Source organism: Hylaeus volcanicus, chromosome 8 (assembly GCF_026283585.1).
Source record: "Hylaeus volcanicus isolate JK05 chromosome 8, UHH_iyHylVolc1.0_haploid, whole genome shotgun sequence".
NCBI classification, from domain to species: domain Eukaryota; kingdom Metazoa; phylum Arthropoda; class Insecta; order Hymenoptera; family Colletidae; genus Hylaeus; species Hylaeus volcanicus.
Window position 1 is genome coordinate 4,347,937 of NC_071983.1, and position 13,557 is coordinate 4,361,493.

At 47.3% G+C, this 13,557-nt stretch overlaps 1 protein-coding gene across 5 annotated transcripts in view; it reads right to left on the reverse strand.

The window, feature by feature from the left end:
* Window positions 1-13,557, reverse strand: part of LOC128881017 (voltage-dependent calcium channel type A subunit alpha-1) — a 91,160-nt gene that overhangs the window by 41,395 nt on the left and 36,208 nt on the right. For 4 of the 5 annotated variants that reach the window (XM_054131659.1, XM_054131657.1, XM_054131656.1 and 1 more), the window contains 2 exons: window positions 4,451-4,565; window positions 3,438-3,832 (listed from right to left, as the gene is read on the reverse strand). In XM_054131659.1, the coding sequence (XP_053987634.1) occupies window positions 3,438-3,832; window positions 4,451-4,565 (510 nt within the window). Of the gene's footprint in view, window positions 1-2,008; window positions 2,077-3,437; window positions 3,833-4,450; window positions 4,566-13,557 lie in introns of those variants that run through there. The other variant, XM_054131658.1, reaches the window with a different exon arrangement.

Sequence of the window (13,557 nt, forward strand, 5' to 3'; positions counted from 1 at the left end):
ACTTCTTCTAGTGCTAGATATAGATTTATCGAGGCAATGACGCAAACGGTGAATCGGTGCTGGATACAAACGTAACCGCAGTTCTAGTTCCACGAAATTGTTAAAGGGAACGTCCGCGGCGGTCGTCGAACTCCGACGAATACCCTTCGCCCCTGTCTTTCGCGACTATAGAATATAGAGTATAGATCGACCCCCGTATTCCATATTCTTCGTTAGGTGCGTATCTTCGAACGGGGTTTGAATCGCGAACAATCGCGACGGATCACCGACACCGCGCACCCCTTGACTCGACTGCAGAGCTCTGCGTTCGCGCATCGTAAGCTGCCATTTTAAACTCGTCGTTGATACAAAGAACACAGCTACAACTATGAATTTCTATTCCTAAAACTTCATAGACGCGTTCTTCCAGACAATCGTGAATTTCGTGCGAACGAGTCGTGAACCTTTCGCATCGACTTCTTATTTCCACCGCATGGCAAACACGTCGATTAAAGGAGAACGAAGCTTCCAGGATCAATAGTGAAAGGGAAGCCGGTGTAAGAGAGGACACCTCGGTGAGGTCTACGAGTTTGTAGGACGATGACACACGGTCTCTCGAGGGTGTCTAAAGGTACGACTCTCTAGCAAACACGAGCTCGCTGGAATACGTTACTGCTCTAGAACACCTAGTACCTATTTACCAATGTATAGTCAACTCTATCAATCAGTGACTGTAGCTAAAGATAGAGACTGCTAAATATAGAGACACCCGCAGGCCAGTAGCTTCGTGTGGTTTTTTGTTTCGGCGTGTGATCGCGCGTTGTCGCGGGTGAACGCGGTGGGAACGTTTCACGCGAACGGGGCTGGGTCTAAACAAATTCCAGGTAAAAAGAAAATGTCTTCTTTCGTTCTCGAAGAACAAAATTCGCTGCGCGAACAAACGTATCGCGATAAGGAACGAAAAAATTGAAATCCCAAGCTAAGGACAATACGCATATTTTCCCGGTAACTGAAATTCGAGCCACGTTCGCAGTTTTCCTCTCCTTAATGAAAAGTCCAAAATTTCGGCTCAACGATCCGACGTGTCTGTATACGCCCGCTTGTACGTGTATTTGTGTCTGTTTGTGCGTGCGTGTGTATGTGTGTAAATATCTAATTCCTCGACTTCAGAAGTCTCTAAATAAGAACAACGTGTGCACAAAACTGAACATAACGACAGAAGATAGAGCAAATAACGAAATATAACACTAGCGACTAGTTCACGCAAGTCCTCTATAGAGGCAGTAGAATATATACGTATATAGATATATAAAGTAGACACTCGAATTACGCAAACCACGTAGACACAGAATATATAATATAAATATATAGATATTATATTCAATTAATATATCGATCATCAACTCTCAACGATCATCTAGCGTCAATCAACTGATCTAATACACCCATAGCCTCTAAGTGGTAGTTAATAAACTGAAAACAAAACAAAACAAAACGAAACAAAATAAAACAAAACAAACAAAATGGAACAACTCAAATGACACGTTTGGTCGAGAAACTAAATAAAAAAATAAAAGAAATGGGATAAGTAAAAATACAGCGTAGATTAGTAGATTAGTAGATTAGTAGATTAGTAGCATTGCTTGTTCGTGAAAGCAAAACCAATCAACCAAACGGTGTCGACCCAACGTGCCAACTAAAGTATAAAAAAGAGAAACGGACAAACGGATAGACAGACAGACAGATAGATAGAGAGAAGTAGGTATAGAGATAGCGACAGACAAAAATAGAAACTAAATGGTTCGACGAACTAAGTGTGTCTTGTTAATCAAGAAACAGTTTAAAACTAAGGAGACTAGTCGAACGCACACAAACTGCCAGGAAAACAACTGCCAGGGGGTGTTAGGGTTTAGTTAGTTTATCAATCTGCTGCTCGACTGTTCTCTGTTACTGCACTCTGTTAGTTACTGTTAGTTACTTATATGGCTTTTGCATCTCTGCCAGTTTCGCAGAACTGTGACTGACTCACTTGGAATTTTCGAAACCAGCTTTAGCGGTCTGAGGACCCTGAAGGAACGTAGCATACGCAGGTCGACGTCCACGTTTGTTTCGGCGAACACGGTCATCGACCTAATCCAAGGATTACTCTAGAATCTATCTGTTCGGCCGAAAGAATCGATCGACGTTCTTCCTTAAATGTTAAGCCTGCGCGGAGAAAGATCCTTTCCTCGGTCCTCGTTCAACTAACCTCGTCGATTCAAATTTCCTCGAAACTTACTCGAAACAAATACATTAGTCGGTCGTTTGCGCGTCTTAAAGAGCACTAGGAGATCCATCTAGCTAACAACGACGAAAGGACCTTCTCCGTTGGCAGGATTCCTCGAAGCGAACGAGATCGGAATCATTTATCGCTCTACCGTAGGTTTGTTAACTCGCGAAACAATTTGTAGAGAAATCACGCGTTAGGGTTGCCGATCAGACCTGACCGTAACATTCTCCTCGTCCACTGTTTTCCTCTCCAAACGTCTGCTTCGCTCGAACGAGCGGTGTCTCGGGGGCGAAGGAAACGAACAGATGGAAAGCGGAAACGTGTAAATCGTGTAATGTTGGTCGGGACAACGATGCGTTTCTACTCTCGCTTCCATCAATTGGAAAACGCGGAGCACGGAGGAATCGGAGATGGACAAAATTCTCGTCTGAACTAGCTCTCGACTAACGAATAAAAGATAAACAACTTTTCATTCGTTATCGGTTCGATAAATCTTAATTAGTATTTATATTATGAAACAACTGTTTACTCGAATAAACTTGCGTTATCGCTCACCTATTGTTCGAATAAAATTTTGCCCACCTGTGGGTAAAAGAGAAACACAGAGAGAGAGAGAGTGTGAGAGAGAGAGAGAGAGAGAGAGAGAGAGAGAGGAGGAGATAGTAAAAATGGAAGAGAGAAGAAAGCGCTCGTTCGTTTGTTCGGAGGTGAAAACGAGGGAGGGAACGAAAGATCGTAAAGTCGTGACCATGAGAGATCGCGGTATGACGAAAAGTAACGAATGTAAACGGGGTCGTGAGAGATTTCGCGAATCATTTCCGAAGAATATCCCGGTTTTCGATGCTCGTGGCCTGTTCTGGATTTCACTTTTTCCGCGTCCGAAAGATACCCCATTTTCTTTCGAGCTTGTTGGACCGCGAGGCAGCCGAGAACCGGAATGATCTTCCCTCGAAGTTAACCAGAAGAATATATTAATAGAAATGCTCGTATACGAATAACAACAATGCCAGTGCCAATACCGATAAGGAGGACAATTCTGCAAAGGTTGGAAAAAGTAACTACGGATGATTTCAAGGAAAACGTCGAAACGTTGATAAAGGCTTGTGCAGAATTGTCTTCCGTCGCGGAACAAGTTTGAAATTTTCGAACGACAGAAGTAGATAATGGAAATAGAAAATGGTCCTCTCACCCGGTCACCACGACGAAGAAATCCATGATGTTCCAGATGTTGCGCAAATAGGAGCCACGGTGGAGGACGAAGCCAAGGGCGAGGATCTTGAGGCTCGCCTCGACGCAGAAGATCCCGAGGAAGTAGATTTCCGTCGCCTCGAGCTTCTGTGCGAGAATGGTCTTGTCGTGCTTCGGCAGGTGCTCCTCGAGGGCGAGGACAACACAATTGGCGATGATGGTGAGCAGGACGGCGTACTCGAAGGGCGGCCACTCGATTATAAAGCGGGTATGCTTCCTGATGCAGTTATCCTCCGACAGGATGAACAACGACGTGGTGCCCTTGCCGCCTCCCCCACCGCCACCCGCCCCTCCGCCCTGATCCCGGCCTGGCGCCATGTCCACCAGACCAGGTACCTACAAATTTTCGCACATTTTCATTTTATTAGCGTTTTATCGAGCAAAAGTTCAACTTTTGCACTCGAAGCCTCCTTTTTCTAATATCCACCAGCAACTCGAGATGCTTCCTTAGCTAATTTGAGATTTGAGAATCAGGTCACCTTTGCCTCACCGACAATCATTATTTTGACACTTGGAGTTCCAAAGAAATTAAATCTAAACAAGCATCGTTGCTGGTTGATTTGCTGCGTGAAACCTAGTGGTGACCGAAAGTCACCTCTCGAGTGCAAAGGGTTAAGACCTTTTTGCGCCGAGTATACGCCCTACCGATTACTTCTAATGAGCGTTGGCACGGAACACCCTATGTAAACAGTTTATCCGAATGGTTACTTCTCGTGGAAGATTACATTTTCTTTCGTGGAGTCACGGTGTACACTTTTTAAGGGCAACGTTTCGTAACTACTCGGCTCTACTCGGCATCGCAACATTCGAATCCCTCGCGACGAAGCGAAGCGAAGAAACGAGCGAGAATAATTCGCCCGCGAAGGGTGAGCGGCTTTGTAAGAGGAGCCGCGAGAGAACCCGCAATTAACGAATATCTCAGACGAAGCTTTTTCAAGCTTAGACGACTCTTACCTCCCCTCCAAAGCTAGTCCAGTCACCGAGACCACTCAGTCCGGCCCACCTCGGCCTTCTCCTGTACTGACTCGCGTATCCAGGGTCCCTTTGTGCCGCCTCTTGCGCTGCCAACCTGCAAATCACGCAACGATCAAACGAGTTAGTCGTCGTAAACACTCAAAGAAAGTTATGGGAGTCGCGCGTGTGCCACGGTACCCGCGTCGCCATAATCGATTTCGCAAACACGCGTCGCTTTCGTAGGCGTACAAATGGAAACGAAAACGATAACGCGACCGAAATCATCGCTGATCATTTTTCAATCTTGCATAAACCTTAAAATTTTTTCAAAATTACTCTCTTTCTATAATTAAGGTCCTTTTCTAACAAATTTCCTTCGCTTCGTTTCACAAACAACTGAGACAGAGTCGTCGTAGCCGTTAGGTTTCCGCGAGGAACTACGCGTACACGAGACAGGACAAGCGAGGGAAAATCGTCGCCGACACGCATCGAGCGAGATATATTCATCGAGATCAGTAACTTACGGAAATCACACTTTTACGTCGCGATGATAGCTCTAATCGAATACTAACGAGACCGTCCGAGACGAGAATTCCTTCGTTTCGACAGGTATCGAGAAGAGGAGTGGGGAACGTGGCGGTTTGATATGTAAACACAGTGGCGACTCGGGACGGTATACGTTGTCTTTTCAAAATTTCAATTAGAGTCGAGACATTACGGTCTCTTTTCAAATAAACACGCTTGCGTGACATCGACGAAGAGCGACTGTATTCGAAGTGTACGAAGATCCTCGTCGATTTTTTGGAAACGCTCGACGCGCGATATTTCGCAGACGTTTCGCGAGAAAGTCTCGTTAATGGCCGTCGCGAGCATATTACGCGAAACTGGGACTAATTGACTCCATTAGCCGAGACTTTTGCAGCCAGGATCAGCCCGTGCGCGTGCCCTCTCCTCGCAGGGAAGTGCAATCAAGCTGTCCGGTAATGCAATAAATTCGCAACAAGGTTCCAGCCGGTGCATCGGTGCGTCTCCGCGAGCCTCTCGCGACTTTTATGATGCTACCAAGCTCGATAGCTCGTCAAAGTATCGTTGGAAAATTGCGTCCTATTCAGCGAACCTTGATTCTCTATTCAGCTGTGATCAGCGTTCCGCCTTTAAGAATTTAGAGCACGTGCTCCGGACGAGACAAAACGAGATGGGATGGGACGGGAGAAGAACGCGTCGCTTCGAAAAAGCTCGCTTTTTCGATGACGTTAACGAAGCGGTTCGCTAATTTCGGATAATCCCAATTTCTTAAACATTCAAGTCTTGAGAGTATATTCCTGAAAAAGTCGTGGTAAAATTCGAATAATTGAAAATATTACGAGGTTCCAATGCAGACTTTCCAAAATCCCGTTTTCCCACGGAACCTCTGGATTAATTAGTTTCGTATATTTGTAGTTCGATGCAATGTAAAAGTTACCCTGTCGTTCTAAAAATAAAAAAAAAATCCTCTGCCACAGAATTTGCACAACGCGCGGAAGAATATATTCTTGATCGATCGTCGCCGTATTCGTGGATGCTCCCTGGGAACCCTCTAAAGTGCTCCTTAAATTCTCTTGAGAACGTCAGAACTCGTACCCGATGCTTTTCATTCGGTAACGAGAGTAATCTTATAATGCACCTTTCTCTTTATCTTGCAGGCTTTACCTTCTCCAAATGATGACAACGTTTCGCGTCGCGACGGACAGTGAGATTACTACCGTTCGTATCACGATCCTAGTCCTTGGTTTTCATTTTCTAGGTGAAAAAACGTCAACGAGACGGCGTCGCCATCGGCGTGTCGCAACCGGTAATCGCGATTCACGGACAGCTATGACGTCGGAAATGACAAGTCGCGATATTCGAGTCTCTGATTTACCTGTCTGCCCTCGAAGGTAAGAAAAAATTGCCTCCCAAAGAATCTTCACGTCGAGGACGCGTCCAAGCGTTTGGAGGATACGTAAATTATTTCGGTACATCCACCCGCGAGAGTCCATTACCGTTGGCAGGGTTAATTTGCTGCCCACGCCGACCTCGTACATGCGAGACGCGTTAACATAGCATTATCAGTCAGCCACGATGTCGTAATAACGGTAACAATGTTACTATCGACGCGGTGATCGCTGTTCGCCCTCACTCGTAACGTCAACGATACGATCGATCATTTTTATTCTACGCGGAGTGCCCTGCGAGAGGTATAATACTATTAACGCGTGGTGGTTCCGCGTGAGAAATTGCGAATTTTTAAGTAAATTTTCATCGAGAACCGGCGTTCCTTCGATTGACATTTTAGATAGAGCACGGATTCAAATGGAAAAATAATCTCGTCGAATAATAATATTCGATAAACGCGATGGATATCCGCTTCGGATGATTCTCTCGTGCGGGTGCATCCAACGTAACGTCGTTAAACACGAGAAAACGGTCGAGTCGACGGCAAATTGCCTTCGAATCCGTCCGCATCCGGCTCGACCAAACGCGTCTTTGAATTATTGAAATCGAAGTGGGTAATAATTGATAGAACGAGTCCCGTGACCGACAGATCGATAGTACTCTCGAAAATGAGCCTGCACGGACTGCCTGGCAACGACTTGACGCCGCGGCGAGGGTGGAACGATGTAATGCATCGTCTAACACGGCTCTTCCGTTCATCACCGCTTCGATGATTGCTACGCCAGCAACAGGTGCAACGTATCGCTGATTACGCACGGTCCAAAAATTTCGAAATTTAACGATCCTTCGAATTTCCTGTCTCGTCCAGGTCGATCGTACGAACGTCGCCCGCATTAGAGCTTTTAGGGATGAACGAGTGACGCGCCCAACTGCAGAGAGATTCGTGCCAAACGCTCGTGTCGCTAGCGTCTACGTTTTTTATGCTCAGGGTAATTAATACGAGCCGTCGGCGTCGGCGTCCCTCCGTTTCTCTCTCACCATCTCCGTTCGTTCGTTCTTCCTCCACCGCGCACACTCGCCGCGGCGAGGCGTCTGAATATTCACGATTCGATTATTTTTTTGAGGTATCCGGCGCGAGATAGTTGGCAGGCCAGATGGCGTAGATCAACGAACCGAAAAACCTTTCGTACAACTCCGTCGCTTCCAAAGCGTTCAATTTCGCAAAAAAGGCTCGACGCCCTTTCGTCATAGGGATGCATTTCGATTCCAGAATCGATATAATTGACCGATCGACGAATCGCGAAGCAATGAAGAAGAATATTTGTGAACTCTTTTGTAATAAAAGAACAGAAGGTGTACAACAACTGCTGGAGATGGAGTAAACTTTCTATTTACCGAGTACAAATATTTCTCGATTTCTACTAATCGACGTCGTTGGCAAACTAACATTTATGTTATAGAGGAAATACGCAGAGAAACTAGAGAATGGACAACGTACCGTTAAAGAGAAAGAGAAAGTAAACTAGACGATGCGAAACGGTTCGTCAAATTTCGAATCTAACGGAACGCAGAATATCTGCGGTGGCATGCACTCGCAAAGAATAATATAGGCGAATCGCACGGACAGGGGACGAGGATGCGCGCAGAAATAATTGGCCTTCGATTCCGGATCGACAGCCAACGATGCAGCGATCCCGTCGGAAGGCCATTCCATTTTTTTCCACCTTTTCACAGATATAAATACGAACGTTATCGGAGCTCGGAGTACAGGCCACCGCTAGATTTCCATAGGCCGTGATTGTTCGACTCGACCGAATCGCTCCGCTCCAGGCTGATAAGCAGAAATACTTTCCCGCGTAAAAATGGACAAACGCCTATCGTTTCGTGGGTCTTTTCGCATCCCTGTCGACGAACAGGTTTCCCCGTCGAGATTAGTCTGCTCGTGGCAACTGGGACGGCACTCGAAAGTTTATTATAGCTCATCGGTTATCGACGATACTTTTCTAGAGTTATTAATATCTTTCGGGAAATCAATATAAAAGACGCGACGCCCCGCCATAACGAACCCCTCTTGAAAATTGTTCCATCGGTGTGCACGATTCTTGCGTTGATCTGTTTATAAGTTGTTCGATCCACCGCTACATCCCGACATCCTTTCTCCTGTTCGCGATTCAAGGGGGACGGGAAGAGTGGACAAAGGAAGAAGTTTACACGCGGAATGATTGCGTGTATTAATCGTAACTAGTTTATCGTATCGTTAGGCAAGTTTCCCTCTCTTCTAAATAGGATAAATAGACAACGATCACTGGACACTCCGCTTCGTAGCATCGTCGAGATCCGATTCGTCCTTCGAGCGGCTCCCACGCGTTACGAGTCGGACCGAATGGAGGTTAACGTTGAACCGAAAATGCTCGAGCGGGACGTATCCGAGCGTAGAGAGAAAGGGTAGAGGGCAAGGAAGCGCCCTAGGCTGGTAGCAATGGAATCGGTGGCTGACTAAGAATTGCAGCCAGCTGGAGTGCGCGTGTACCGCCACCCTCTTTTCGTTTGCTGGATCTCGGTTGTCGACGCGCAACCAAATCGCAGTTCTGCGCCACGTGCGCAGTACAGTTTTACATCGCACGCGTCCGATTCCTTTTTTTTTTCCACTCCTTTACGCTTTACGTACCATTCGCTGGGACGTGCTTCTCTCCACGAGCACGGCAAAGCCGATCGAACGAGCCCGAGCAGCGCTGCCAGTCGAACCATCGTTGTTGGCTCTTTTTACGCTGTGGAACAGGCCACGGTGTCGGAGGACGATACCCAAGGTCGAAAATAGGGGAAAACCTGTCGCCCGTGCATTTCTAAAACGACCACATCTAGTGTCGAACTTAAGTAATCAAACCACCCCCCTCCCCACCCCACCCCGTAACAGCGAACATCTCGATGTCTCTTCTGTTTCGACGATATCTCCTTCATTTAGGGAAAACTAATTTTTTGGAGTGGCGTCGTTTTAGAAATGCATGTGCAATCTGTGCCACCGTGCGTGCAACGACGGCGGTGAGCCGCGACGCGACGCGACGCGGCGCGGGGCGTCTCCCGGCGGCTAGGTCCGTCGCGACGACGATCGTTACCCGAAAAGCCGGCTAATGTCGCCCTCTAAATGCGCGAAACGATCTTGCCAAAAATCAGCCCGAGGACCGAGCTCGGTGACGCGAGCGTCACGGCGCCCACCCGTCCGACAAACTTCCACCACCCACCCTCTCTCCTTCTCCCTCCGATTCTCTCTGACATCCGTACGGTATCGAGACTACCCCGACGGCCGACGCCGACGTTGCGGAGCCGTTTCGAGAGAGGGGGTTCCCAGTGACGTCACTTCACCGCCATTTTGCCCGATGACGTCAACCGTGCCACGACCACCACGAACCACGACCGCGGCTGCCGATGCCGGCTGCGTACATCCGTGTCGTTCGTCCACGTTTCCACCAGAGCTTGCGCTACCACGATTAACTCCTACGAGAACACGTAATGCTGTTCGGTGCAGCGTTCCATTCCTGTTTCGTCAACCATGATCCTCGCGACTACCATTTCCTCTCTGTTTCTTTGTTTGTTTATCTCTATATAAACATCGAGCGATGTAATGTTTTTTCACGATGGTTCTCGTACACGATGACAAATTTCGTTTTTCTAGGTGAAATTCCGTAATTTCTCGATGAAATTTTGTTTTATTTCGTTCATTTCCGATTACTTTCTATTTATCGTTAAGCCTTCTTCTTGAGACGCGGGCGTTGTATTCGATTTTGACTTGAGCTTCCCGAAGATACAACAGGGGTGTGCGTGGGTGGTAGCGATAGGCGATTCCCTGAGGTTTGAGCGTTAGTTAATTTCCGTCTCCGTCGTATACGTGCATATTTCTCACACTCTCTGGTTCCGTGTGGGTGTCTGGTTATCTGGCTGCAGTCGTGGGCAGTGCGTAGATTTAGGTCGAGGCACGTAGGCAGCGGCATTCGGGGGATTCGATGCAGCTCGTCTCGCCGATACTCGGCGTATCGAGTGACACGATGACCCCAGACGTTCGGCTTAATTATTTACTTCTTTGCGCGCAAGGCGCCGTTCGATCGACCACGGTAATCGCGTATCCGGTAGCAGACACTGTGCCAAGATTCCACTCGGTAACCATCATCGCGATAACGGAGCCCATCCCGCGAGCTTAATGGAAACCTTTGCGACTCCGCTTACTCCTTACAAGTTCCGGATAACAACGGTCCGAGAGAGACATGGCCGAAGTGGACCTGTCGACAACCTCGACAAACTTCTAAACGTTTCACGAAATGAGCATACAATAACTCCGATAACATCCTTCGGTTAATCCATTATAAATTCATCGTCGTCTTTTATTATCATATATTTTTTTTTATGTTATTAATTGTCAAACAGGAAGGACGTGTTCCCGATACGAGTCTCGAAAGTTCGAGCTTGAAAATGCAAGTAGGACACGTGGTACGCGAAGAGCCATGCAAGAACGACGCGCTCGCAGGGATTGCAACTCCGCGATAAATTAATTATTAAGAGCGTAAAGCGCGATACGGTGTGTAAAGACTAAATTTATCGTAAAGAATCTTTCAACGTTTACGGCACACTTTTTCAATATTTTTCCTTTTTTATCATTGCTATCGATAGTTGTTGCGTCGTTCGCTTCCTTTCCACGAATGCAAGCAAACGATAGCAATGTATCCTATCCAGGTTTCCTAGATGAAATCTTTAAGAGAGAATTTTGTTTAAAATAAAACGGCGCAAAGTTGTGCATCGACCCGATGCTTTTCGAACCGTCAAGGTTTGTTTAAATTCTACCCGGGGACACCGAGCCGTTCTCCTGTCTTTCCAACGTCGACCATCGAATCGCTCGAAACGAAAGTTTCGCGAGCACTCTAGCGCAAAAACGAGGAGAGATCGATGACGCTATTATCGACACCTCGACGGGGCGACGCGACGCGACGGTGCAGAGTAGCGCGGTCCGATTCGTGCGGATTGATCGTTACATCGGAGGGTTGCACGAGAGTCTGGAAACTCGAAAGACAAAATCGAACTGTCTGCGTAGATTTAGAAAAAACAATATTGCTTTTGTTATTAGCAGTGCAACGTCCATCGAGATATCCATGACGGTTGTGGTTAACCAATTTTCCCGCGTTAGAGGATACGGATGAAGATGAAGAGGAAAAGCGACTAAGAGGACAGAGCGCGATTAGAATACCCACGGCTTGTCCGCGACGAGCCTAATAGAAACCTAAGAGACCGTAAATAGCGGTAATAGCATTGTCCGCGTATTAAACCCGTGTAAGCGCAGCCCGATGCCGATGGAAGACGGTGGAAAACGAGGGAAGAGCTGCCTGACGAAGAACCATCTATCCATAATAACCGCCTACATGTCCGGGCGAAATTACCTTTCGGTCTATTTGCCCCCGGAAACCCGCGTTACGTCACCCGTGCACGTGTGCGACGAATACGCGAATCCGTTTCGTTTCCAGAATCGTCCCTTCGCGCCACCCGTCCTCGACGGTTTACGATCGCGCGTTCCCTCGCTACGTATGGTTACGTTTACGTTTACGTTGTGCACGAGAACCTTGATTTACATGCATGAGCTGTAAATCGACGATCCTTAATCCTTCAACTTGCAATCGTTCACTTCGTTGAAATAACGAAACGGTACTACCAATTCCTCGTATTACAGCTCACGATTCGGCAAATACCTACTACTACTAATGAATGGACGGAACACGCGACCGTGAAAGAACCTTTCCAAGAAGCTAACATTCATAGACGTCAGAAATAGATTAAGCGACATTAACGGTTCCCCGAAACATGGTAATTAGGATATGCAAATGACACGGGTACCCACGGTATTCCCGGAAATTCGTGTTTTCCGTTTCATTTTTCCAGTTTCGTTTATCCATGTCGCGTCGTGTCGGATCAAACAAGTGTTCGTACTATTCAATGTCGATCCGCGAACCTTTCGCGAACGCTTTGTTATATCTTCGATTCCGTTCAACACGAATAAGAAAAAAAAAAAAAAAACGGATCGCTTGCCAATTCGTTACCCAAGGTTCGCGACGTTGGCGTCGTAAGTCACAGGAATCGCCAAACCAATGTCTCCGAAAGATAATTTCTACGAATCGTTGGATATTTGGACAGCCTATTACAAGGACTGCGATCGCGAAATTGGTGCTAGCGTGCCAAGCTTGTACGGCCCGGTCTGACCACGTGCGGTCTTGTACCACTTAACGGGCTGGACGTGCCAAACGCGCGATGCTCTTTTCTTCTCGGTCTGAACATGCACGGACCCGTACTACTTTCGGTTGGACGTCTCGAGAGGAGCGTTCGGATCGATGTTTCCGCGAGCTTCTCGATGTTCGCATGCCAGAGCTGGCTATAATTTCCAGAAAAACTAATCGTTTCACTACTACTTGTCGCTATCTCGAAGAAAGAAAAGTCATTTATATTTCGTCTCGTTCGGAGAAACGGAGTTAACGTAATTCGCAAATGACTCTTCAACGAAAAGGTCTTCTAGGAAGATTGACTTTTAAGCGAATAAACGCATAATTCTTACCATCTACAAATCTAAGCATAACCTTCCACGTGTTAGGATAGAGACCTGAGCTTTCTACCGTTGCAAGCGTTGATCGGTCTTCCTTCTCGCGATTACGAAGCTTGGCTAGCGATTTCGCGTCCCAGCAGCTCCTTCTCTTCTAATTACCAAGTAGGCCATCGCGTCTCGAGTCGGGGCGAGTAAGCCTCGGTACGCTTCCAGCTCGTCGACGAGCCTTGAAACGTTTTCTCCCTCGATGCGAGCGCACGACTGTCGTCGGATCAACGGTCGATTAGCGGTGTTATTAATAGCGCTACGTTATTATTATGCGATAAATTTTCCCGTACTCCGGGTCGTGGCTAAACAAATGGCGGCGCTACTCGATTCGTAGATACAGGGAATCCTTGAACTATAACATTCTACCGCGAACGATACGGTTCGCGTTCGACCTTCGACGGTCCACCGATTCATCGAAAGGAACCCACCTCTCGTGTCAGTTTCCATGAGCAAGCCCGTATAGTCGATACGGAACGCAATGCAACGCAACGCCGTCGCGTGTCGTCATCATTCCCGAAACCGGACACGTACGCGCGACCCGACGCGACGCGACCCCACTCGGATCCTTGACCTA